Below are 23,372 nucleotides of genomic sequence, written 5' to 3' on the forward strand. Positions count from 1 at the left end.
GGGCGATCTCTGAACTTGTTGGTAGTTGGTGTTCCGATGTAAATATAGCGCTTGTATATAGCGCATAGTCGTCATCCGTTGGGCGGCTTTGCTGTAAATAAAATACCTAAAAAGATTAGCATAAAACCATACAATTATGCAAATCACGAATTTATCCCCGTTTGCGCTGTTTATAGTCCCATGGGAGATGTCAAGGCAGAGGGATCTAATCGCTTAATAGGGCACCTTGTAGGTTAAGTGCGATATAGATAGCTTTAAATGAAATCTAAAATAGCTTCTATAGTTAGAAACTAGCCAAGCGTAATCATATAGTACCACTATACTCTATATCACCGCGATAAGCGACTTTATAGGGTGGTAGCCAATATTGGCCACAACGACCTTGGGGAAAAAAGGGGTAGTACATTAGCCTAGGAGCCAATACGTAGGGGTTGGTAGGGGTTGGTAGGGGTTGAGTGCAAGGTAGAGAGTGGGAGGAAGAAGAGACAGAGCAACAGAGGGCGGAGAAGGCAAAACTAACCGCATTGCAAGTCCGGGTATTAACTTCAACAGTATACAACTACTTCCCTTGAATAGTTAACGATTGATAAAGGTGACATACTGACATCTATTAAACTGTTTATATTTCCATCTACAATATATATGCCCAACACGTGTGATCACACACTTCAACATCTGACACATGCACGGATGGCCTCACAAATGTCAACATGCGATTTAATCTAAGCTCATTGGGACTGGGCTCCCTCTACGCATCAGTGCTCTCTTTTTACTCAGGTCAGGAGTCGAGTTCTGTAACACATCACCCCGTCCTCCCGCCATCCTACCCGCTGGCAGTGCGCAACCCGTATCTATCAGCATGGATGCCCAGCGACCGAGTACAGCAGCTACCCTCCGCTGAACCCCAATTCTGGGCGGGCCAGAAGCTTGGCTGGTCCGTGATTGTTCGTGTCGATGGTCAGGCATATAGTCTAATGGGTGTACCAGACCCGGACGCAAGCAATATCCGCCCTGCGACGGTGTCTCGTGCTGAGTTCACTGCTACGCACTCAATATTTGATCTCACGGCTGGTACCGTAGCAGTCACGCTAGATTTCTTGTCGCCTGTGTCTCCGTCAAACTATGTTCGACAGTCGCTTCCTTTTAGTGGGTTATGCAGAGTATAGTAGATGGTGTATTCGTTGAATTTACTAACAATAAATAGGTTATTTGACAGTGCATGTATCTGAAGCACACGGTCATGATATCCAGGTGTATTCGGATATCGATGCCAGGTGGACTGGCCGAGAAAGCCGCTCAAGGCGCGACTTTGGAGAACGAGACGGTCTAGCCTTTTACTCGCTCACAGTCGAAGACGCACCGCTATATGCTGAGGCAGACGACATGGCTCTTTGGGGTTCAGCAATCCTCGCCTCTCGACCTTCTAGCGTCACTCGATTGTCCGCCCTCTCGGGAAGTCCCGAGGACGTACGAGGTCTATTCGTCAAGGACGGTGAGCTATCCGGCGAGGATGATATCTGGCGCGAGGGAAGTGTTGTCGCACTGGCTCACAAATTTGGTAAAGTAACTGGTGGACTTTCTATAAACTTCGTGGTAGGATACGACAGAGAAACCGCCATCGACTATATGGGAGAAGCGTACACGGGTTTTTATCGTGCAGAGTACCCGACCACATCGAGTGCCCTCTCATTCTTCTTAGATGACTACAGAAGCGCATTGCTAGAGTCCTTAAAGTTTGATCAGGAGCTCGCAACCTTATCGACCGCCACAGCTGGCCCCAAGTACGCAGATATCCTAGCTCTTTCGACCCGACAAGCATACGGAGGCATCGACTTGGCTATTCCCAAAAACTCTCTCGACACAGACGAGGTTTTGGCTTTTATCAAGGAGCTTTCCAGTGATGGAAATATCAACACAATCGACGTGATCATGCCTGCATTCCCAATTTATTACATCATGGATCCGGATTACATCCGACTGTTACTGGAGCCTGTGATGCAGTACCTTGCTGTTGGTCGCTGGCATTTGCCATACATGATCCATGACCTCGGCGCTCATTATCCCCGTGCCATTGGCCACGATGACCAGGAAGCAGAGCCAATGTCCATCGAGGAGTGTGGAAATCTGCTCATCTTAGCTGCTGCATATGTTCGAGCCACTGGGGATACCGATTGGACTTCACAGTACATGGAGGTTTTCCAGAAGTATGCAGATTACTTGGTAGGCAATAGTGTTGATATTGCCAATCAGCTGTCGTCGAATGATGCAGCTGGACCCCTCGCCAACGAGACAAATCTGGCAATCAAGGCCGCAGTTGGTCTCAAGGCGTTTGGGGAGATGAGTGGAGATGAGTTCTACTCCCGCATCGGTGAGGAACATGCAAATATCTTCTTCCAGCAAGGCCTGGGAACAGACAAAGATCAGACACATTTTGTTCTGGAATATCCCGACTGGCCAGATACCTGGAAGACCCCATACAATCTCTTCCCTGATGTATTGCTAGGTCTGGAGACATTCTCCGACGCTGCCTATCAAATGGGAAGTAGATTTTTCACATCAGTTCGCGGTGAATATGGGGTCCCTCTCGATAATCGGCAAGACTGGGCCAAATCAGATTGGAATATGTGGCTAGCTGGCACCTTTGAGACGAGCACCAGGGATGAGTTCGTCGATGACTTGTGGTCATTCATGACCAACGGAAAACACAACTGGCCTTTCTCTGATCGGTATGTTGCAACTTCCGCACACGGAAATGAGCCAGGAGTGCCTATCTTGTGTCGGGCCCGTCCGACTGTGGGTGGTCATTTTGCGTTATTGGCATTGAAGGGCCCTCGATCCATTCAATCTTTATCATATCGGCATGGGGGAGTGTCATACCCTGTTGTACAGATGTTGGATAGGCAGCAATATCTCGTTGAGAGCCATATCGAAGAACTTTGAGACACGGTGTCGCTGGTCAGGCATCTGCGCTATACAGTAGGATAGCTTCATACCTGATAGTCGAGACACCTTGAGATGGGAATTAAGCTCTATCAGTTTGGTGTTGACAGATCATATGGAAACATATGTCCTAGATGATAGGATAAGGAGAGTCTGTCTTACTTCCAATGTCAGACTATAACAAGGTCAGGACGAGATTGTACTTCTAACTCGGGCCAATAAAGGGGAGGGAAACACCCTATCCTATTAGCAGTAAGAGTAATGTAATCTATTAAAGAGAGCCAAAAGAGTCAAGTCAGTTAGTTTCAATCAACTTAGTGCAAACATTTGAAGGTCCTATGCATGGATATAAAGAGTGTTGTTTGTACTCCGTATCGGCCCAGGGGTGGCTTACCTAATCTTCATGTCACGCCTGCTGCTTCATCGACGAGAAAGTGAATCTTCGACATCTTTTTCCCCTCGACACACCCACCTTCATCCTTTCCCTTCCTTCTTTTCCCTTCTTTCTCTCCTCCTTCATCTTGATCACACACTCCATATCCTCTGATCCATATCGATTTAATAAAAAAACTCCATGGCTTCTGTAAGTTGCTCCCTGACCTTACCTCTCCCCTCGCATTTGCGCACCCCAGCTTCTACCCGCTCGGGATGAATGTCACATCTTGAGATCTTAGGCAGCTTGGCTAATATCATCACTTCCTTTTCATCTATAGCCCCGCCCCAACTTCGGTGCTCAAGGCTACCCTATTTCGAATGGTGCAGCTCCGGGCCCTGTCCCCGGTGCCACGCCGCTTCTCCCCAACAATGGCCGTGTGATCCAGAGCGGTCCGACACGAATCCTATGCATTGCAGACGTGCGAGGTAATTACTTTCTGGGAGTATTATCATTGGCAAAAAGTGACACAGTATTAATTGGACCCGTAAAACAGGAAACTTGAAGTCTCTTAACGAGCTTGCGAAGCAGGCTCGCGCCGACCATATCATTCACACCGGTGACTTTGGTTTCTACGATGACACTTCACTTGAGCGGATTGCGGACAAGTGAGTATTCTTCCCAAGCTTTTCGGCGCGTGTTTGATGCCCAACACATCGCCTCACAAGGCACTGAAATACACCGCACAGCATCAGCTAATCCTGGATCTATGAAAAGGACTTTGAAGCATGTGGCACAATATTCCCCCTCCTTCCCGAGAACGTGAAACGGTCCATCGCACAGGTATCTCCCCAGCAATCAATTAAGCAGCGCTTCCCGCCCGAGCAACTGCCCCTCTCCGAGCTCTCCATGCTTCTCGACAAACGCATCACCCTTGATGTCCCGGTTTACACAGTTTGGGGTGCCTGCGAAGATGTGCGCGTGTTGGAGAAGTTCCGGTCGGGTGAGTACAAGGTAGATAAACTTCACATTATCGATGAGGCCAACTCGCGCCTTCTCGATATCGGCGGTGTGAAGCTCCGTCTGCTGGGTCTGGGAGGTGCTGTCGTGATGCACAAGCTTTTCGACAATGGTGAGGGAAAGACGACTATTGCCGGCGGCCAAGGCACTATGTGGACAACACTTTTGCAGATGGGCGAACTCATTGACACCGCCAATCGTGTCTACGACCCCTCTGAGACTCGTGTCTTTGTCACCCACGCTTCCCCTGCACGTGAGGGCATGCTGAACCAGTTGTCTGTTACGCTAAAGGCCGATTTTTCCATTTCAGCTGGTCTTCATTTCCGTTACGGTTCCTCCTACAATGAATTCTCCGTGAACCCGTCCTTGGACCACTATCGCGGAAAGCTTGCTGCCTCTAAGGCATCATTCAACGATGTATGGGAGACGGTCAAAATCGAGGTTGAGGCAGCTATCTCCTCTAATGATGGGCAGAAGACTCTCCTAGAGAATGCCCTGGATGTTGTTCACAAGATGCCTTCCATTGCCAATGGCGGTAATCCATTCGGTGGCCCCGTTGCCGCTGGTAATGCTGCTGGACAGGTCGATGAAAGTGCATTCAAGAACATGTGGAACTTCAACTTGGCGGATGCCGCGTTCGGATATCTCGTACTGGAGGTTGAAGGTGGACGCATCGCGACGGAGATGCGGGCTCAAGGATTCAACTTCGCCCACCGCACTGGCAAGCCCCAGGCAGGTGGTGCTCCTCAGCCTGTATCCAGCGGTCTCCCAGCGACCACTGCCTCGCCCGCCCCGACAGGCGCTGCCCGGACCCCCGTCGTGGCTCCCCAGTTTGGTCAAGCCCCTCCTACGCGTGCACCCATTCCTCAAGGTCAGAAGGGACCGAGAGCTTCTCCTGTTCCCGTGATTCCCAAGTCCATTAGCCCGCAGCCAGCTGCTGCCGCCTCTGCTCAGCCCACCGGGGAGGAGAAGACTGCAGCTGCCGATACCAACGGTACCGCCCCGCACGAAAAGCCAAGTGAATCACCTGCACCTCGGGCCGAAAAGAAGCCCGCGAATGCTCTTTTCGTCACAAGCGCCGAAAGCGAACAGGTTGTCCGTGACCTCATCTCTGAGGAGGACAGATCGAAGATCACCAAGATCGACAAGCTCGGCAAGTACAACCACGTTGTGACCTTCTCGGGCGCCGAAGAGGCTAAGGCAGCTTTGGACCACCTGCCTATTGAGCTGAAGAAGCCCGGTCCCACTCCCCATGGTCAGCAACGTAAGCCCAACTTCAAGTTCTTCGAGGATCGCAGCACCCGTGCTGCTGTCGGCAACGCCGGAACCTGGCAGTCCAGCACCCGTGGTGGCATCAATACCGCTCCCCGTGGGTACCAAAGCGCCAGTGACAGCGATGGCGGTCGCCGTGGTGGATTCGGTGGCCGCGGCCGCGGCGGCCGTGGCAGTGGCGAGCGAGGCCGTGGTGGTCGTGGCGGAGGTCGGGGCGGCTTCAAGAGTGGCCCCAATGACTCTCCTGCTCCCTCAGGTGACAAGCCTGTCGCATCCGGCGACGCCTAATCGGTGACATGGGAATTTCCCTGTCTCATATTTTTCCCCCGGCCATTGACATTGCCTCGATCTTACACCTCTTTGATACTCTAATTCTTTTGTGTCTTTTTTTTTATCTCGTCCCATTTGCAAATCTTCTTTTTGCCTTTTTGACTCTGATAGCGCTCAACATTCATGCTCTTTGTTCTCAAGTCTGGTCGGAGACACAGAGCATGAACGAATTGCAGCGTTGATCTGGACTCCGAAGTGAGTGAGTCCTTCGGTGAGCTCCGGGCAGTGTTTCTTTTTTTTTTTTTTTTTGTTTGCAGAGGGAGGAGGGGATGCAGAAAACATCAGGGGAAAAGAAAGGAAAAAAAGAATACACACCCTTTGACCTCTTTTCTCTTTGTACTTTAGTTTTATGTCCGTGGACCACATCGATACCCTTACAGCTTCTTTTAAAAGTCTGTAGATCTACGAGATTGCTACTTCGTGCTCTTTCTCTCGCGTACAAAGCGTGTGGACTGATAGAAATGAGTCGATGGTACAGAGTAGAGTAGAGAACCATTCAGGAACAGATTGTGTACAAAAAAGAAAAAGTACATTGAACATCGCAAAGCAGAGTCGTCCAGTCCCAGCTGTAAAGGGAAGTAGTATATCAAGTTCGCCATAGTCCCTTTCCGTACAATAGGCATTGGAAGTGCCATCCCGTATTTGTTTAAATTTCATGGCTAGTATGAGACGGTGGTCCCCATTCAACAAGCTCAACGATGTCGATCAAAACAGACATGAAACAATCAAACGGCAATTACTGTTGCAAAAAAGAGGAGGATAAATAGGCAAATGTGGGCGAGAAAGTAAAAAAGAAGGAATGTGTTGTCCCCTTGAGATGATGGGACATTGATAGATTGCCTAAATATGGGCATTGACAAAAAGATTTGTGTTCAAAATCAAAAATCCGTTGAATTGGATGTTATTTCTCCCCTCCCATGAGTTTTCCTCTTTTATCCTGTGTTGTGTTCATGACGCCGAGCAGGATTCCTCCTATAAATGACAATCGATGATGGGTATGCGTAGAAATCAAAAGAACGCGAGTATCAGTGAGTTGGTGGTGGTCCGTGAATCGTGAATTAAGCCCGAGTATGAGGTGTGCTGAGGGCGGCGGTGATGGTGAGCCTGCTGGAAGCAAGTCGCTACTTGGCTCGTCCCATGATGTCGTCAACGTCATTCTGGTTCACGACTACACCACCCTCAGAGCATCGGGCCTTGGTGCGAAGCTCGGAGCAGAGATTGTCAACATCGATCTCGCCGTTGCGGAATCTTTCCATGGATTGAAGACGATCCCTAAAGAAAAAAAAAAAGAAGTCAGTAAGCTGGAGCAAAATGAATTGATGAATATGGATATGAGCATGGACATACCAGATCTTTGTGCACGACAGCATCTGCGACTGGTCTTCGCCTGGAACGACCTCATCTTCCTCCAGCCTGCTATCAACCTGGGCAAGGAGGCTCTTCTTGGGTTGGGTCGCGTCGGTGGCGACCTCGGACAAGTTGTGGGAGGGACTACCCAGGTCCGGCAGAGGGAATGCTTCATTGAAGAAAGAACCGAAATCCTGAGACAGCACAGCATCTTGGGGCTCTCGCCAGTCACCAAAGAGCACTGGGTCGAACTGGCCGCCATTCTGATGAGCCAACCAATCGATCCCGAGATCCGGAGGATCTTCGCCCTCGGCCGGGCGATCAACTGGGGTGGGCTGGCCGCTCGAAACACTCTGGGATTTGGATCTGCTGTTATCCCGGACCGCTGGGACGGGATTTTTGACGTTCCCGCAAGCCATACCAAGCTGTGCGCAGAAGGATTTCTCGCCATCGGTGGTGATATGCCCGCCGCACGAATCACCTGGTCCCAGCTCGCGGTACTGCCCTTCTGTAGGAGAGTTCAGACTTGGTTCTGGGGAAGTCCCGTTCGAGGACAGCATCTGGCTCTGGTGCGAGTCGGACGAAGACGATGGAGAATTCTCCGAAGTAGAGGTATCATTTCCGGAAGACTTGAAGCCAGAGTAGGGTGCTTTGGCGGAAGTAGCGCTGTGAACAGTTCCATGAGACTTCGATTTGTTCGACGGGGCACGAGAGTTCGATCGAGACGAAGGAGTGTTCAGACTGTCACGACCCAAGACACCAGGTGCCTGAGAGGTGTTGACATTGGATTTGGATTGGTCATTCTTGTTGGCCTGTCCATTGAAGAGATGACTGCCAGGCAAATCGCCGAACTTAGGAAAGTCGAAGAGAAACTCATTGTTTTGGAGGCCATAGGCTCCCTTGGAATGGGCATTCGGGATGGAATTCGAGCTCATAGCCGACATTGCATTTCCCGATCCCGAGGCCATCCAGGAAAGGCGCTTTCGGTACTCACGGAGCTCGACCTGCAACCGCTCGACCTGGGCACGCAGCAAACCATTCTCTTGGTTTGTCATGTCCGATGTCTTCTGCAGCATTTCCACGGAATCCTCCAGATCCTTCAAGTGCTTCTCCTTGCGTTCGCGGAAGGCTCGCTGTGCAGCTCGGTTTTGGGCCTTGCGCTTCTGCTCAATCACGTCAGTTCACGACTCTAGTCCCAGCAACTTCCGCGTGCAGCAAGAGTGGCATACCGTAGTAGGCTCTGAAGTCAGTGGCTTCCTACCAGGCTTCTTGGCCTCACTTTCCCTACGTTTCTTTCCGGTCTCTTCCCCTTCCATGTCCGACCTTCCGTCGAGGGACTTTCGCTTCCCGCCGATATCGTAGTCGGCCGATCCCGGTAGGTCCCCAATCAAGTCAGCGGAACCGGGGAAATCGAAGTCAACGTCCGGGGTGAAATCCAAGAAAGGGCTTTCGTCATCCCCAAACCCGAAATTGTTGGCATGGGGATTGTCAAACCCGCCCGAGGGAGGGGCGCTGAGACCGTTTGAGGAATTTTCGTCGGGGCTCTGGCTCTGAGAGGACTTAAGCGGGGGAGAGCCACTTTGGGGCTTTTGACTGGGGTTGTTGGAGGATAGAGCGGCAAGCAGGAGATCTTGCTGGTTTGGGGAAAGGTAAAGACCTTGCTGGAATCGTTCGTAATCACCCATTGTGACGGTTTATTTTCAATAAGAGGGGCTGACAAGAAACCAAAAAAGGGGTGATGAGATGGATATTGAATGGGTTTCAACGACAGAGTCCAGCCGGGCCTCCCGCCCGTAACAGATATAGATGGATGCCGTAAAACGACGAGGGTTGGAGGATGATTCGATCCTCACAATATAACCTTCACAGCTTAGCCGGAGCTGTGAGTGAACAATCTCAACAATCCGATTGTATGTTGGATCTTTATCAGTCGTAAGTAAAAACCGATAATAAAAATTGCAAATATGGGGGTTGTTGGTGGTGAGGCGATATTGGGGCGATATCTGGATATGGAGGGGGAAAGAAGAAGAAGAGTTTCTAGCGGCTCTCTCAAGAGGGGCCTGAGGACAGAATCCCCGCTAGTCAAATTACGGTCAAAGTGTGGCTCAAAATACGAGGCTGATATGGAAAGATTGAAAAAACAAATTGAAATTGAAAATATGAGAATTTGCAGAATTCAAGAGAAATGATGAAAGGAAGGGTATGACTGGATGACTGGATGACTGGAGGATTGGAGGAGGGGAAGAAGGGCGATCATAGATGGGGCGGTGAATGATTTCGAAGATACTATTGGCTATTGATGGATTTGCTTTGAAATCAGTTTTTCTCTTCTTTTTTTTTTCTTTTTTTTCTTCTCCACTTCGAGTAGCTTCTCTCAAGTCCTAACATACAGCAGTACTGGTTAACTACTCCTGAAATCCAAGTGTATTCTTATCTGATCATCTTATTTGACTCATAACTTGACTGGCAATATAACTAACTAGCTGTAATCTACTCCGTACGGGAGTACATGAGTACATGGGTACGGTACATGTACCATATGCATATTCGGGTCTAGCCCACGGGTCTCCTAATCTCCGGTCCGAGATTTAAGTATCCGGAGGTCCGACCATTTAATGACGTTGCCACTTGCCACTTGCCACTTTTCCTATTAGCCCAATAGGACAGGGGAATTTATTGGACATGGGTTTATATAGCATATAACATACTTGTATGGAGTACTCCATACTCCATAGCTCTAAAGCAATGTAGACATTTTAACATGCATATCCCCGTTCGATCCGCAAAAAGTGGATTCTCCAATACTATAAGATAATAACCTACATCATGTATATATATCATCACACCGAACAAAGCTTGTCTACTAATTTAGATAGAAATAGCTTAATTTACCTACCCCATGACCCCCAAGTCAAGTCTCGATCCATAACTAACTAGTTAACTACTTAGTTAAGTACTATTACATAACTAGTCAACTAATCCATGCTAGGTACCTAGGTACCGAGGCAGTTACATAGTGGCGTAAAACCATATATTGGCGGAGAAAAGGCGGAAATAGAACTCACGTGATCAGAGATGAATTTGCCATGAGATACCAAGAACATAATAATTATTATTTCTCCACACTTACTTCCTACCGATACGCGTCAGACAGATTCAATTTCTAATATCACGATCTTGAAGATTCCTCTGTTCCTCCGAATCAAACTCAATCAGAATCTCATCATGGCTGACATCGCTTCCTTGGAGACAGATCTCACAGAATGCAAGTCTCAGGTCAGTTAATGCCCCAAACGGCCACCACGCACGCCATGAACTAACTCAAAATCAACAGATGGAAACCGTCGCGTTAGGCTTGGAGGTAGACCCGGATAGTGTGGAGCTAAACAGCCTCAAAAGCGAACTCGAAGAATACATCACCGTTCTCCAAACCCAAATCGCCGAACTCAAGTCCACTGCACCCGCTAAACCGGCTCCCAAGGCTGACCGATTCAAGGATAATGGTTTCCCCAAACCTACTGAACATGCAGAGGAGGCATCTGCTGTACCTACTACTCCCGTATCATTCTCGGTGAATGACACTGTTCTTGCGCGTTGGGTCTCCGGCGATCGTGCTTTTTACCCGGCCAAAATTAACTCGATCACTGGCTCATCGACCAACCCAGTCTACCTTGTCACATTCAAGTCATATGCAACTGTGGAAAATTTGACAGCCAAGGATATCCGACCCATCTCTGGCACTGACTCGCGCAAACGCAAGGCTGATGGAACCCCAGGCAGTTCGGCATCGCCCTCGCCCGCTCCCCCTCACCCCGGTGTGATCTCTGCCGCGGCAGATATCAACCCCGCACTAGCTACCCAGGCTCGCAACGAACCCAACAAGGCTGGTGGACTTGTTCCTCCCGCTAAGAAGACCCGCAAGGTCAAAGCGGGAAAGGATCTCGAAGAAGGCAAGAATAAGTGGAAAGATTTCGCTGCAAAGACCAAGGGCAAAGGCAAGGGTGCGTTCGGCAAAAAGGAGAGCATGTTCCGCACTGGGGAAGGTATCAATGCACGAGGTATGGGTTTTCTATTCAATTGTTTTTTCTTTTTTTTTTTTTCTTTTTCTCAACTCTGGTGGATGCTAATTGGTCTCATCTCTTAGTGGGATTTACAGGTTCTGGACAAACCATGCGCAAGGATCCGGCCCGAACCCGCCACGTTTACCAACAGTTGGAAGAAGATGACTATTAAGTTGCATGTTTATGTTGCCAGGCCCGGATTGTGATGATACCCCTTGGGCGAATGGGTTTACCAAATTTTTTTTTTCACATGTGACACGTCATGATATCTCTCTGGGTTCTTCTCATATTTGTTCTCATCGCTAACTGAATCATTGGCGATGCAGATGCAGTTCATATTTGTCTCTTCTGTTCTGAGACTCGGAGTTCCTGTTCATAGAATGCGATTCAGCTCGGAGTCGGTCATTTCTATGTTTGTATTATTTTTCTGAATGAAATCATGAGTACAATTACAAAAGGGCATATCTTAGGGCTGACGATGTAGACTCAAAATACCCCTAGTTATATACCTAGTAGCTTACTTTAATGTCTCTTTGAGTGATAACACAAGAAGATATATATATATATATATACTATTATATATATTCAAAATCATCTGTACATATATTTTGAGTAATCTGGGTCTAGTTCTAAATGCCAAGAAGAAGAAAGTCAGTTATACAACGTGATTTGAGCCACGATATAGTTAGCCAAATCATCGTGCCTGACGTTAGCGCCGGGTACTTTCATGGGTTTGTTGCGTGACGGTGGTGACGGTGGTGACTGTGATGACTGTGGTGACCGTGCGGGGGACAAAATGTACCGGGAGTCTCCGCCTTCACGTCACTCAACTCTGAAAGGCTGGCTTTGCTCTCTTACTCTATCTCTTACTCTATCGCTTCTTCTATCATAGCCATAATCAAGCTTGAACTATTCATCTTAATCTGATCTTTGTATTGATCCCCATCGTCAAATTATCATTCGAATTCGCATTTCCTCCTTGCACCAGCTCCTGAGCTGGGGCTGCAACCTTCCCCACACGGACCAACCAGTGCATGGCCAACCTCCAGTAGTGAAAGTGTCGCCTTCGGCATATTCATTGAAGACTGGTATAAAGGGTCCTTTCTCTCACCATACTCACCCTCCTTAGAACATGCGGTTTCCTAGGGCTATCGCTGTGATCGTTGGGCTGGGCTCCTTTGCGCCCATGCTTGTTGGCGCACAGGGCGAAACCAAAATCCACGAAAAGGGCCGTTGTGCTATTCGAGGTCATTGTGGAAAGCAGTCAATTTTCGGGGGGAGAACTACCCTGTCCAGATAATGACCTGGCGCAACAACCAGAAGATGCAGTACGCCAGAAGTTGGTAAATCTGTGTGGCAGCAAGTGGAGTGAAGGCCCGGTCTGTTGTCGGGATGAACAGGTAAGCAATCCCGACCTATGATTTCAATTAAGGTTGTCATGCCTGTATCTATTATTCCACCATGCTGATGAACCATAGATCGACGCGCTTTCAAGTAACCTCAAACTAGCAGAGGGAATCATCGCATCCTGCCCAGCCTGCCGAGACAACTTCTTCAACATATTCTGTACCTTTACATGCTCTCCTGACCAGTCGCTTTTCGTCAATGTCACCAAAACGGAAGAAAACAGCTCTGGCAAAAGACGTGTGACCGAGTTAGACAATATTTGGTCCAAGGAGTACCAAAGCGGCTTCTTCGATAGCTGCAAGAATGTAAAGAACGGTGCTTCGGGCGGAAAAGCCATCGACTTCATTGGTGGTGGTGCGAAAGACGATACCCATTTCATGAAATTCTTAGGTGATAAGAAGTTTCTGGGAAGCCCGTTCCAGATTAACTATCACACAGAGCCCAGTGGGTCTGACCCGCAAGGAATGGAGGCTTTGTCAATAAAGCCAAAGGCCTGCAATGACGAGGACAAATCATTCCGGTGCTCCTGTGTCGATTGCCCGGATGTGTGTCCGGAGTTGCCCGCCATCTCTCCCGACAAGATATGTCATGTAGGACTTCTACCATGTCTATCTTTTGCCGTCATTCTCGTTTATTCCATCTTTCTATTGTTTGTTATCGCTCTCGCGAGCTACGTCACATACAAGGAGCGCCGGTACCGCAAACCAGAGCGGGTGCGCTTGCTGCAAGATCCCACGCCCAGCGATGACGAAGATGAAGGGGAAACCATGCACCGTGGAGGATATATGGAACGGTCGCAGGGGGTGTACAAGCTCAACTCTATGTTGTCAGCCTTATTCCACCGAATTGGAGGTGCTTGTGCGCGGTTCCCAGCAATAACAATATCCGCCAGCGTCATCGGAGTTACGCTGCTGAGCCTAGGGTGGCTGAGATTCACCGTTGAAACGGATCCGGTGCGACTCTGGGTGAGTCCGTCATCTGCGGCCGCCCAGGAGAAGGATTTCTTTGATCAGAGCTTTGGTCCATTCTACCGAGCTGAGCAGGCATTTTTGGTGAATAACCGCCCAGAGAACGACTCACGTCCACTCTTGGACTACGAAACCCTCACCTGGTGGTTTGACGTCGAGTCTCGCGTGCGACGTGTGATCTCGTTGGACCAGGCTCTCAACCTCGATGACGTTTGTTTCAAACCGACCGGAGAAGCCTGTGTCGTGCAATCGGTCACTGGGTATTTCGGCGGTTCTGTCTCAAACCTTGACCCAGATACATGGAAGGACAGACTTAGCCACTGTACAGAGTCACCCGGAGACCCTAGCTGTCTCCCCGATTTCTCGCAGCCCCTCAAGCCCGAAATGATCCTTGGTGGATATGAAGACACAGGGAATGTTCTGGATGCCCAGGCACTCATTGTGACCTGGGTGGTAAATAACTACGCGCAGGGAACCGAAGAAGAAACAAAAGCTATCGATTGGGAGAACACTTTCCAGGCCGTTCTCGGGGTAGTCCAAGAAGAAGCTGCCGAGCGAGGCCTTCGCGTATCGTTCAATTCCGAAGTCAGTTTGGAGCAGGAGCTGAACAAGTCTACCAACACAGATGCGAAGATCGTTGTAATCAGTTATCTGATCATGTTCCTCTACGCCTCAATGGCCCTAGGTTCGGTCACAGTTACCTGGAGGTCTCTGCTGACCAACCCGTCCAATGCTCTTGTCCAGTCTAAATTTACACTGGGCATCGTCGGGATCATCATTGTTTTGATGTCTGTTTCCGCATCGGTCGGACTGTTCTCGGCAGCGGGTGTCAAGGTGACCTTGATCATTGCTGAAGTCATTCCATTCTTAGTCCTGGCAGTGGGAGTAGACAACATTTTTTTGATCGTCCACGAATTCGAGCGAGTCAATATCAGCCATCCCGATGAAGAAATTGACGAGCGAATTGCTCGAGCGGTTAGTCGAATCGGACCTAGCATCTTCCTGTCTGCTTTGACGGAGACGGTGGCCTTTGCCCTGGGCGTCTTTGTTGGTATGCCTGCTGTCAAGAACTTTGCCGCGTACGCCGCCGGTGCTGTCTTCATTAATGCCATCCTGCAAATTACCATGTTCATCTCCGTCTTGGCCCTGAACCAGAGACGGGTGCAGAGTCTCCGTGCCGACTGTATCCCTTGTCTTACTGTCCGAAAAGCAAACTCGTTTGGCTTCCCTGAGGAAATCTACGATGGACAGGATGGGGAGAGTACCTTGCAGGCATTTATTCGTCGGGTCTACGCTCCTTTCCTCCTGGATCGCCGTGTGAAAGTTGGGGTTGTTATATTTTTCTTGGGCCTTTTGACTGCTGGTCTAGCCTTTATCCCCGAGGTTCCTCTTGGGTTAGATCAACGGATTGCGCTTCCCAGCGACTCGTATCTGATTTCATATTTCAACGACTTGGATTCATACTTTGGCGCGGGGCCCCCGGTTTACTTCGTGACCCGGAATGTGAATGCCACCGAGCGAAGTCACCAACAGCAGCTCTGTGGACGGTTCACCACTTGCGAGGAATACTCACTGCCCTTTATCCTCGAGCAAGAGTCTAAGCGTCCGGATGTTTCTTATCTTGCAGGTTCTGCCGCGAGCTGGATTGATGATTTCCTCTATTGGTTAAACCCCCAGCAAGACTGCTGCAAAGAAAATGGCAAGCTTTGTTTCGAAGATCGCGTTCCTGCCTGGAACATCTCTCTCTCGGGAATGCCAGAAGGATCTGAATTTATCCATTATGCCAAAAAATGGATCGATGCTCCCACTGATGCCTCATGTCCCCTTGGTGGCAAAGCACCCTACAGCAATGCTTTGGTTATTGACGAGGAGTACACGACGATCAATGCCAGCCATTTCCGTACTAGTCACACGCCCCTTCGGAGCCAGGATGAATTCATCGAGGCGTATATTGCAGCTCGCCGGATTGCAGATGGCATATCACAGGAGCATAATATCGACGTCTTCCCATATTCCAAGTTTTACATCTTCTTTGATCAATACGTTTCCATTGTGCGACTTACTGGTACCCTTCTAGGGTCGGCTGTGGCTATCATCTTTGTCTTGACCTCTGTGATACTGGGGTCTATTGCCACGGGCGCTGTCGTTACAACCACAGTGGTTATGATAGTGGTCGACATCATTGGCACCATGGCGATCGCTGGTGTCTCCTTGAACGCCGTGTCTCTTGTCAACCTGATCATTTGTGTGGGCATTGGTGTTGAATTCTGTGCTCATATTGCCCGAGCATTCATGTTCCCCGCTCGACCCATTATGGAGAAGGTTCCTGCCGAATTCCGTGGTAAGGATGCTCGAGCATGGGCGGCCTTGGTCAATGTCGGTGGGAGCGTCTTCAGTGGTATCACTGTAACCAAGCTTTTAGGAGTTTCTGTCCTGGCGTTTACTCGGAGCAAGATCTTCGAGATCTACTACTTCCGTGTGTGGCTAGCCCTGGTGATTTTTGCTGCTACACATGCTCTCATCTTCTTGCCAGTCGGTCTTAGCTACTTTGGCGGCGGTGGTATGTACAAATTGACCCATTACTATCGAAGAACGTGAACTCTACTGACCAATTTAGGTTACTTTGACCCTGCGTCTGACGGTGGCCTAGAGGCCAACCTCGCTTCACGTGGCTACCGCTCCTCGCTAGTCCATGATGATTATGACACTGATGAATATTAAGTGAGGTTTCGGTTATTTGGGGTTTCATTAGTGTGTGGGTCTTCTGGAAATCACCGGATGCACGGCTGCTAGTACATAACAAAGCACTTGTCAACCGGTGTTCTTTTTTTGCTGAGGCACGGTTTGCTCATTATCAAACAAGATGGACGAAAGAGGAGTTTGGAAGCGAAGGGAATTTTTTTTTTTTTTCCCCCTTACTTTTCTACCTTCAATGTGGGAAAGTTCTATACTCTGTGGTCTAGGGGTTAGGTATAGCTGGTATACTAATGATCATGTCCCAATTGCACTCTCTAGAGTAAGAACCAATTGTGTGAATGATCACCATAACATGATAATACTTCTTAATGTATAATATAATCCAATTCTACTAAATATAACCCTAATATAACCCTGATATAACCCAATATAAATGAAGTTGAAAGAAATCTCTGCCCAAATTTCCCGCGTGTTGACAACTGTTCCAGCGCTAAACCCAATTCGTCACCAGCCCACTCCCCTAAATTTTTTTTTCTCTTCTTCTCTTTTCTTCTCTCTCTCCCCCACTACTCTCCTTTCTTTCTTTTTTCTTCATCTTCCTCTTCTCTTTCCTTTTTTTTCTTCCTGTCAATATTGCTTTGTGATACCCCCTTTGAGTTGTTTGTCTGAGACAGACTGCTCAATCCTTGTTCCTGTGACCTGAGTCTCTGATAGAGACTGGGGCAACTGAAACTGTTGAAAGAAAGAAAGAAAAAGAATCACTCGAAAATCTTCCACATTCCCCCTTCCATCATGGATCAACAGCGATTCCTGCAGCAATTGCAGATTATCCTGGATCGTGAGTTCGTCTTGCAACGTCGAAGCCCATGTTCGTCTCGCTGACCCCCTGATGTAGCCTCCCAGGGAAACCTTAAGGAGGCCACCGGAGTCTTGCAAAAGGAGTTCTACAACAAGCCCGAATCCCTTGTCTTCCTCATCCAGATCTGCACTAGCCATGATGACCAAAATCTGCGCCAGCTCTCCTCCGTGGAGTCCCGTTCGCTCGTTTCCAAGCACTGGTTGAAGGTTCCTGCCGACCAGAAGCCCCAGATCCGTGAGCAGCTGCTTCGGCTCCACCATGGGCGAGAGTTCATCTCTTGTCCAGCACTCCATCGCTCAGATCATCTCCGCCATTGCGAAGATCGATTTGAACGACGGCGAGTGGGCTGACCTGCCCAACCTGCTGTTGCAGGCTGGTAACAACGGCAATGCCGCTGAGCGTGCTGTGGCTATCTATATTCTCTTCACCATTTTGGAAACTCTTGGTGAAGGCTTTGAGGAGAAGTTCCAGGACCTCTTCAACCTCTTCAACAAGACCATCCGGGACCCCGAGAGTGCCGAAGTTCGCATCAACACTCTCATGTCTTTGAGTAAGCTCGCTATGCACCTTGACTCTGAGGAGGATGAGGCTCCTGTCAAGGCTTTCCAGGAGATGGTTCCTGCCATGGTCGCCATCCTCAAGGACTCCATTGAGAAGCAAGAGGAGGATCACATCATGCAGTCCTTCGAAGTCTTCCAGACTCTGCTCGGTTGTGACCCTGCGTTGCTGACTGTCCACCTTAAGGACCTGGTCATCTTGATGAACCAGATCTCTGCCAACACCGAGGTGGACGAGGATGTCCGCACCCAGGCCATCAGCTTCCTCATGCAGACCATCCAGTACCGCAAGCTCAAGGTTCAGGGTATGCGCATTGGCGAGGAGCTCACCCGCACCGCCCTCCAGATCGTGACCGAGCTGGGCGATGCCGCTCCTGGCGATGATGATATCACTCCTGCCCGTTCCGCTCTCGGCCTCCTGGACATGCTCTCCCAGAGCCTGCCTCCTAGCCAGGTCGTTGTCCCCTTGCTCAACGCGCTGGGTCAGTACTTCAACAACCCCAACCCAGACTACCGTCGCGCTGGTATCATGGCCCTTGGCATGTGTGTTGAGGGTGCCCCTGACTTTATCAGCACCCAGATGAAGGAGATCTTCCCTATGGTCCTCCAGCTCCTTGCTGATCAGGACCCCAAGGTGCGCCAGGCTTCGTTGCACGCTGTCGCTCGTCTCGCAGAGGACCTCGTTGAAGACCTCAGCTCTGAGCATGCGCGCCTCATGCCCTTGCTCTTCCAGAACTTGGCCAGCGCCATGCAGGAGTACAAGGGCGAGGAGGAAGGCCCTACACTTGACATCATCAAGGCCGGTATCAGTGCCATTGATGCTGTCGTTGATGGTCTGGATGAGAAGGATGTTTCTCCCTACCAGGCTGAGCTTGTTCCTATCTTGCACAACCTCTTCAAGCACCCCGATTTCAAGATCAAGGCCCTTGCTGCCGGTGCCCTTGGTTCTCTCGCCTCCTCTGCCGGGGACTCCTTCCTCTCGTTCTTCGATGAGTCGATGCATCTCCTCCAGGAGTTCGCTGCCGTCAAGGATAGTGAGGATGAACTCGACCTCCGCGCCAGTGTCACCGACTCTATGGGTGAGATGGCCGCTGCCGCTGGCCCCGAGCGTTACCAGCCGTACGTTGAGCCTCTCATGCGCGCTACTGAGGAAGCTTTGCACCTCGGCCACTCCCGCCTCAAGGAGAGCACATACATCTTCTGGGGTGCCATGGCCAAGGTCTATGGTGAGCACTTCGCGCCCTTCCTGGACGGTGTCGTGAAGGGTCTCTATGATTGCATCGAGCAGGACGAGAGCGACCTTGATGTCGACCTCGGCAGTGCTGCCAAGGATCTTGTTGGCCAGGAGGTCACCTTCAACGGCCGCAAGGTCAAGGTCGCAAGTGCCGACGATGAGGATGATGGTGAGATTGAGGATGTGGACCTCGAGGACGAGGACGACTGGGATGACATCACCGCCACCACTCCTCTTTCGCTCGAGAAGGAGATTGCTGTTGAGGTCATTGGCGATCTTGTCACCCACACCCGCAGCTCCTTCCTGCCCTACTTCGAGAAGACCATTGAGCATGTGATGCCCTTGTGTGAGCACCCTTACGAGGGTGTTCGCAAGAGCACTATCAGCACTCTGCACCGCTCCTACGCGATGCTCTTCGCTATCGCCGAGGAGAACGGTCAGATGCCCAAGTGGCAGCCTGGTCTCCCCCTTCAGGTTCAGCCTGCCAAGGAGGTTCAGAAGTTCGGTGAGATCCTCATGACGGCTACTGTCAAGATGTGGACCGAAGAAGATGACCGGTATGTTTCACCTAACCTTTTTTTCCCCCTTGCCCAACTATTTCTATGATGATTTTTTTTCCGCTTAACCCAGCTCACTTTGATGCGCCAAAGGCGTACTTGATGTAAACGGCGAAGTCTACATTCTGAGATCTACTTCTACCATTGCCTCATTATTTATCACCGTCGATTCAATGACTCGATTGCTGACCGATACTTAATAGGTCTACTGTCGCCGATATCAACCGCAACATGGCCGAGAACCTGCGCTTCTGCGGTCCCGGCCTCATTGCCAACGAGACCATGCTTCACAATGTGATTCAGATGATCACTGATATCATCACCAAGCAGCACATCTGCCAGGTGGAGTTCGGCCCTGAGGAGGAGACTCTCGAGGCTGGTGAGGAATCCTCTGAGTTCGACTGGATCGTTGTCGACACCGCCCTGGACGTTGTCTCTGGCATGGCTGCTGCCATGGGTCAGAGTTTCGCTGAGCTCTGGAAGGTGTTCGAGAAGACCATTCTTCGCTACGCTGGTAGCACTGAGTCTCTTGAGCGAGCCACTGCTGTCGGTGTCCTCGCTGAGTGCATCAACGGCATGGGTGCCGCCGTGACTCCCTTCACCTCTGTCTTCTTGAAGCTGCTCCTTCACCGCCTCGCCGATGAGGACTCTCAGACCAGGTCCAATGCTGCCTACGCCGTTGGCCGCCTGATCCAGCACTCCAATGCTGAGGCCGAGATCATCAAGGAGATCCCCACCATCCTTGCCCGTCTTGAGACTTGCCTTCAGATGGATGTCTCCCGCCTCCAGGATAACGCCACTGGCTGTGTCAGTCGCATGATCCTGCGTTACCGCGATAGTGTCCCCACCAAGGATGTTCTTCCTGCTCTGGTCAACATTCTTCCCCTGAAGAACGACTACGAGGAGAATGAGCCTCTGTACAGCATGATCTGCCAAATGTACAAGTGGGAGGATGTCACCATCCGCGAACTCACCCCCAGCCTTCTTCCAGTCTTCCAGTCGGTTCTCACCGGCGATGAGGATCAGTTGGAGGATGAGCGCCGTGTCGAGCTCATTGAGCTTGTCAAGTGGCTGAACCAGATGCAGCCCGGTGCCGCTCCCTGGGCGGAGCAACTGTAAGCAGGCTGCTTCTATTATGGATTGATGAACAAAAAAAGGATTTATATAATGGATAGACGGATGGCTTGGAAGCCCGAGATGACTAGACGATACCCCAGTCACTGCGGCGATGATTGATGAACCCCCCTCAAAAGTTGCTGCTGTATATACTGTCAATGACTACATGCTTTGATCTTGAACCTTGAACCTTTTTGTAGAAGTGTCTCAAACTACATACATGTATTTGTGCCTCTGTAGCCTTGTCATGTAGAATCACGGTGTCTCAGCTCCGGCGAGTAAGCTTCACTTCAATACCCTCCTGCCGCACAAAGAAGCTATTATGCGTTGTCCAATCCTTCTCCGGATGGGCTAGCTGGATATCATATCGTGACACAAGAGTTGCAATCACCTTATACACCTCCACCATACCAAGGTGCTTCCCGATACAAATACGGCTTCCACCGCCAAAAGAGAGGTCAGCCTTATTCATTGACAGCAAACGTTCCTGGAACGCATCTTCAGTCTCCAGTTTCTCATCGCGAAGCCATCTCTCCGGGCGGAATTCTTCGGCATCTTCGCCCCAGACAGACGTATTGCGTCCCACAATGTAGGGATTCAAGCCAACTATGGATCCTGCAGGAACGAGACTTCCATCGGGGAGGGCAAGTCCACCCTCTGGTACGTATCGTTCCAGGAGCATGGCGACAGCGGGATGACATCTCATTGCTTCTCGTACCACGGCATCGAGATATGGGAACTGCCTGGCGGATTTGTACGATATCACTGTGTTTCCAGTGGTATGGTCATCGGCGGGAATCTCGGTTCTGAGACGCTCCCAGACGTGAGGATGTTTCAAGGAGAAGTACAATGCCGCGTTAATGGTGATGCCGGTTGTGTCTGCTCCTGCAATCAAGTTGATCATTAGATATGAGATGATTTGCGCGTCGTCCACCACGTCTGGGAATTTCTCCTTGGCTTCGATGAATTTGTCTAGGAAGTCGGGCTTGCTGGGGTCATGGTAGTCGGTGTCCTTGTTCTGAACTCGGTCCATGAAGTGCTGGATTGATATGTTGGCGACGGTTCCAAAGGACGCCGGCCCAATTCGGCAGACGGGGTTTTTGTCCAACCAGTGATCCAGAATTGGCATCTGTCCCACGAGGGTGAAGTAGTCCATGGCAACATTCGCGATGCTTAGGGTATTGTCAAAGTCATACCCGTGTTCCAGGTATCCAATGGGTTGGCTGAATGTGGCATTGCCAACCACGTCCCATGTATCTGCACGAAATATCAGTCCTGGGAAGGATGGATGTACGGGGTTTGCACTTACAATACGCAATCCATTCACCTAGGTCGCATGTCTTAGTTTGGTTGGAGCCATCGATGAATTTCTCCTCCAGGCGTTGACACAAGTACGAAATCATCTCATCGATATGGGGCTCCAACGGAAGCACTCCGGTCAGGGAGTAATGTTTCGATACGGGTCGCTTCTGCTGTGCATGCTGCTTAGGATCGCACTCGCTGAAGAGATTGTAGATGATTTTGCCTTGGCCTTTAGCACTGCTGCCATGATAAAACTCGGTCTGTCACAGGCTATGATCAATACTAGTAACCCCTCGCTATAAGAGAGAGACACACCTTCAAATAATCCGATTTGATATTGTAAATTGTCTTGACCAACTCGGGGAAATCCAGGTCGAGCACGTTAGGGGCAATGCGCACCACTGGGCCGTACTTCTTGTGCAGCTCGTGGATGACCTCATGGTACTTTCCCCGACGAACATGTAACATGCGCCATAGGTTTGTCCAGCCTATGAAAATATGATAGGTCAATATGGAACTGGCTCGCTCTTCAGAAAGATACCGGTCGACTCACCTGCGAGAAAAGGCCCGGGGTAACGGCGTAGCGGGGACAGAAGATACGTGGCTAAATACCAGATCGTGAGGGCTAGGACAAAGACATAGCCAATCATAGTGGCAGCATCTTTATTCCCATAACCAGACATCGTAAACATTGTAAAAAATATTAATCGATGTAATGAGATTTGACTGTTTCGGGAGGAGTTGGATACATCCCTAAACCCTCGAAGATCTGTCATAAGCCATAATTTATAGGGCCCACGTGTGGGAGTATAGGCGAGTATGAGAGAATATACCCCTCACAATACTGATCCAATCCACGGAGTATTAATGAGCATGGGAATCAACAAGGGAGTCAACCGAAGAGAGGAAGATCCTCCCGTGCTCCATATTTCTAGGCCTAGAATTAAACCGTGCTCCAATGGAATAGGAAAAAATCCATAATCAATCCACTCGAACGGGGCCATCCTTCGGTGACAGCTGTCGAATAAACTACGGGAAAGACATGTCAACACAACACAAGAGTCCACAACACCAAAAAGTACGAATTACGGGGTAAGGGGTATCCAATTGGAAGAATCCCGTTGGGGTTGGGAATCCCCTAAGCGAGCACTACTGACCGTTTCCTAAACTAAGTGGGACCGTCAGGACTGTCAGTTTACTTGGCCTTAATATAAAAATATAGGCTATCGCACAATGAGGTGGTATACAAACTACATCCTTGCTAGGGCGGGAATGAACAAAGAGATATGGAGTAATTGTACGGAGTACTCCCGTTAAGCTGTCGCTGTTCTA

At 49.8% G+C, this 23,372-nt stretch overlaps 7 protein-coding genes across 7 annotated transcripts; 5 read left to right on the forward strand and 2 right to left on the reverse strand.

The window, feature by feature from the left end:
- Nucleotides 1-710: 710 nt before the first annotated feature.
- N7516_007751 (putative glutaminase) lies at nucleotides 711-2,940 on the forward strand (the record flags this gene model as incomplete). The annotated part of the gene is made up of 2 exons (XM_057220471.1): nucleotides 711-1,146; nucleotides 1,205-2,940. 2 exons carry the CDS (start codon nucleotides 711-713, stop codon nucleotides 2,938-2,940), a joined length of 2,172 nt encoding a protein of 723 aa, XP_057074562.1.
- Nucleotides 2,941-3,496: 556 nt separating this feature from the next.
- Nucleotides 3,497-5,893, forward strand: N7516_007752 (uncharacterized protein; the record flags this gene model as incomplete). The annotated part of the gene is given in 5 exon segments (XM_057220472.1): nucleotides 3,497-3,523; nucleotides 3,654-3,801; nucleotides 3,870-3,981; nucleotides 4,000-4,012; nucleotides 4,091-5,893. 5 exon segments carry the CDS (start codon nucleotides 3,515-3,517, stop codon nucleotides 5,891-5,893), a joined length of 2,085 nt encoding a protein of 694 aa, XP_057074563.1. The 5' UTR covers nucleotides 3,497-3,514.
- A 1,163-nt stretch (nucleotides 5,894-7,056) lies between these two features.
- Nucleotides 7,057-8,967, reverse strand: yap1 (putative bZIP transcription factor AP-1/Yap1; the record flags this gene model as incomplete). The annotated part of the gene is made up of 3 exons (XM_057220473.1): nucleotides 7,057-7,207; nucleotides 7,283-8,445; nucleotides 8,512-8,967. The coding sequence occupies 3 exons, from the start codon at nucleotides 8,965-8,967 to the stop codon at nucleotides 7,057-7,059; spliced, it is 1,770 nt and encodes a 589-aa protein (XP_057074564.1).
- Nucleotides 8,968-10,507: 1,540 nt separating this feature from the next.
- On the forward strand, nucleotides 10,508-11,515 carry N7516_007754 (tudor domain-containing protein; the record flags this gene model as incomplete). The annotated part of the gene is made up of 3 exons (XM_057220474.1): nucleotides 10,508-10,558; nucleotides 10,617-11,340; nucleotides 11,427-11,515. 3 exons carry the CDS (start codon nucleotides 10,508-10,510, stop codon nucleotides 11,513-11,515), a joined length of 864 nt encoding a protein of 287 aa, XP_057074565.1.
- A 960-nt stretch (nucleotides 11,516-12,475) lies between these two features.
- ncr1 (sphingolipid transporter NCR1) lies at nucleotides 12,476-16,468 on the forward strand (the record flags this gene model as incomplete). The annotated part of the gene is made up of 4 exons (XM_057220475.1): nucleotides 12,476-12,590; nucleotides 12,640-12,743; nucleotides 12,822-16,278; nucleotides 16,336-16,468. The coding sequence occupies 4 exons, from the start codon at nucleotides 12,476-12,478 to the stop codon at nucleotides 16,437-16,439; spliced, it is 3,780 nt and encodes a 1,259-aa protein (XP_057074566.1). The 3' UTR covers nucleotides 16,440-16,468.
- A 739-nt stretch (nucleotides 16,469-17,207) lies between these two features.
- N7516_007756 (putative importin beta-4 subunit) lies at nucleotides 17,208-20,741 on the forward strand (the record flags this gene model as incomplete). The annotated part of the gene is made up of 4 exons (XM_057220476.1): nucleotides 17,208-17,253; nucleotides 17,311-17,480; nucleotides 17,560-19,622; nucleotides 19,826-20,741. 4 exons carry the CDS (start codon nucleotides 17,208-17,210, stop codon nucleotides 20,739-20,741), a joined length of 3,195 nt encoding a protein of 1,064 aa, XP_057074567.1.
- Nucleotides 20,742-21,003: 262 nt separating this feature from the next.
- On the reverse strand, nucleotides 21,004-22,732 carry N7516_007757 (cytochrome P450; the record flags this gene model as incomplete). Its single annotated transcript, XM_057220477.1, has 4 exons — nucleotides 21,004-21,995; nucleotides 22,048-22,300; nucleotides 22,356-22,528; nucleotides 22,594-22,732. 4 exons carry the CDS (start codon nucleotides 22,730-22,732, stop codon nucleotides 21,004-21,006), a joined length of 1,557 nt encoding a protein of 518 aa, XP_057074568.1.
- Between the last annotated feature and the right edge of the window lie 640 nt (nucleotides 22,733-23,372).

This window comes from Penicillium verrucosum (assembly GCF_028828655.1).
Source record: "Penicillium verrucosum strain IBT 35672 chromosome Unknown utg000002l_segment0_segment0, whole genome shotgun sequence".
Lineage (NCBI taxonomy): Eukaryota > Fungi > Ascomycota > Eurotiomycetes > Eurotiales > Aspergillaceae > Penicillium > Penicillium verrucosum.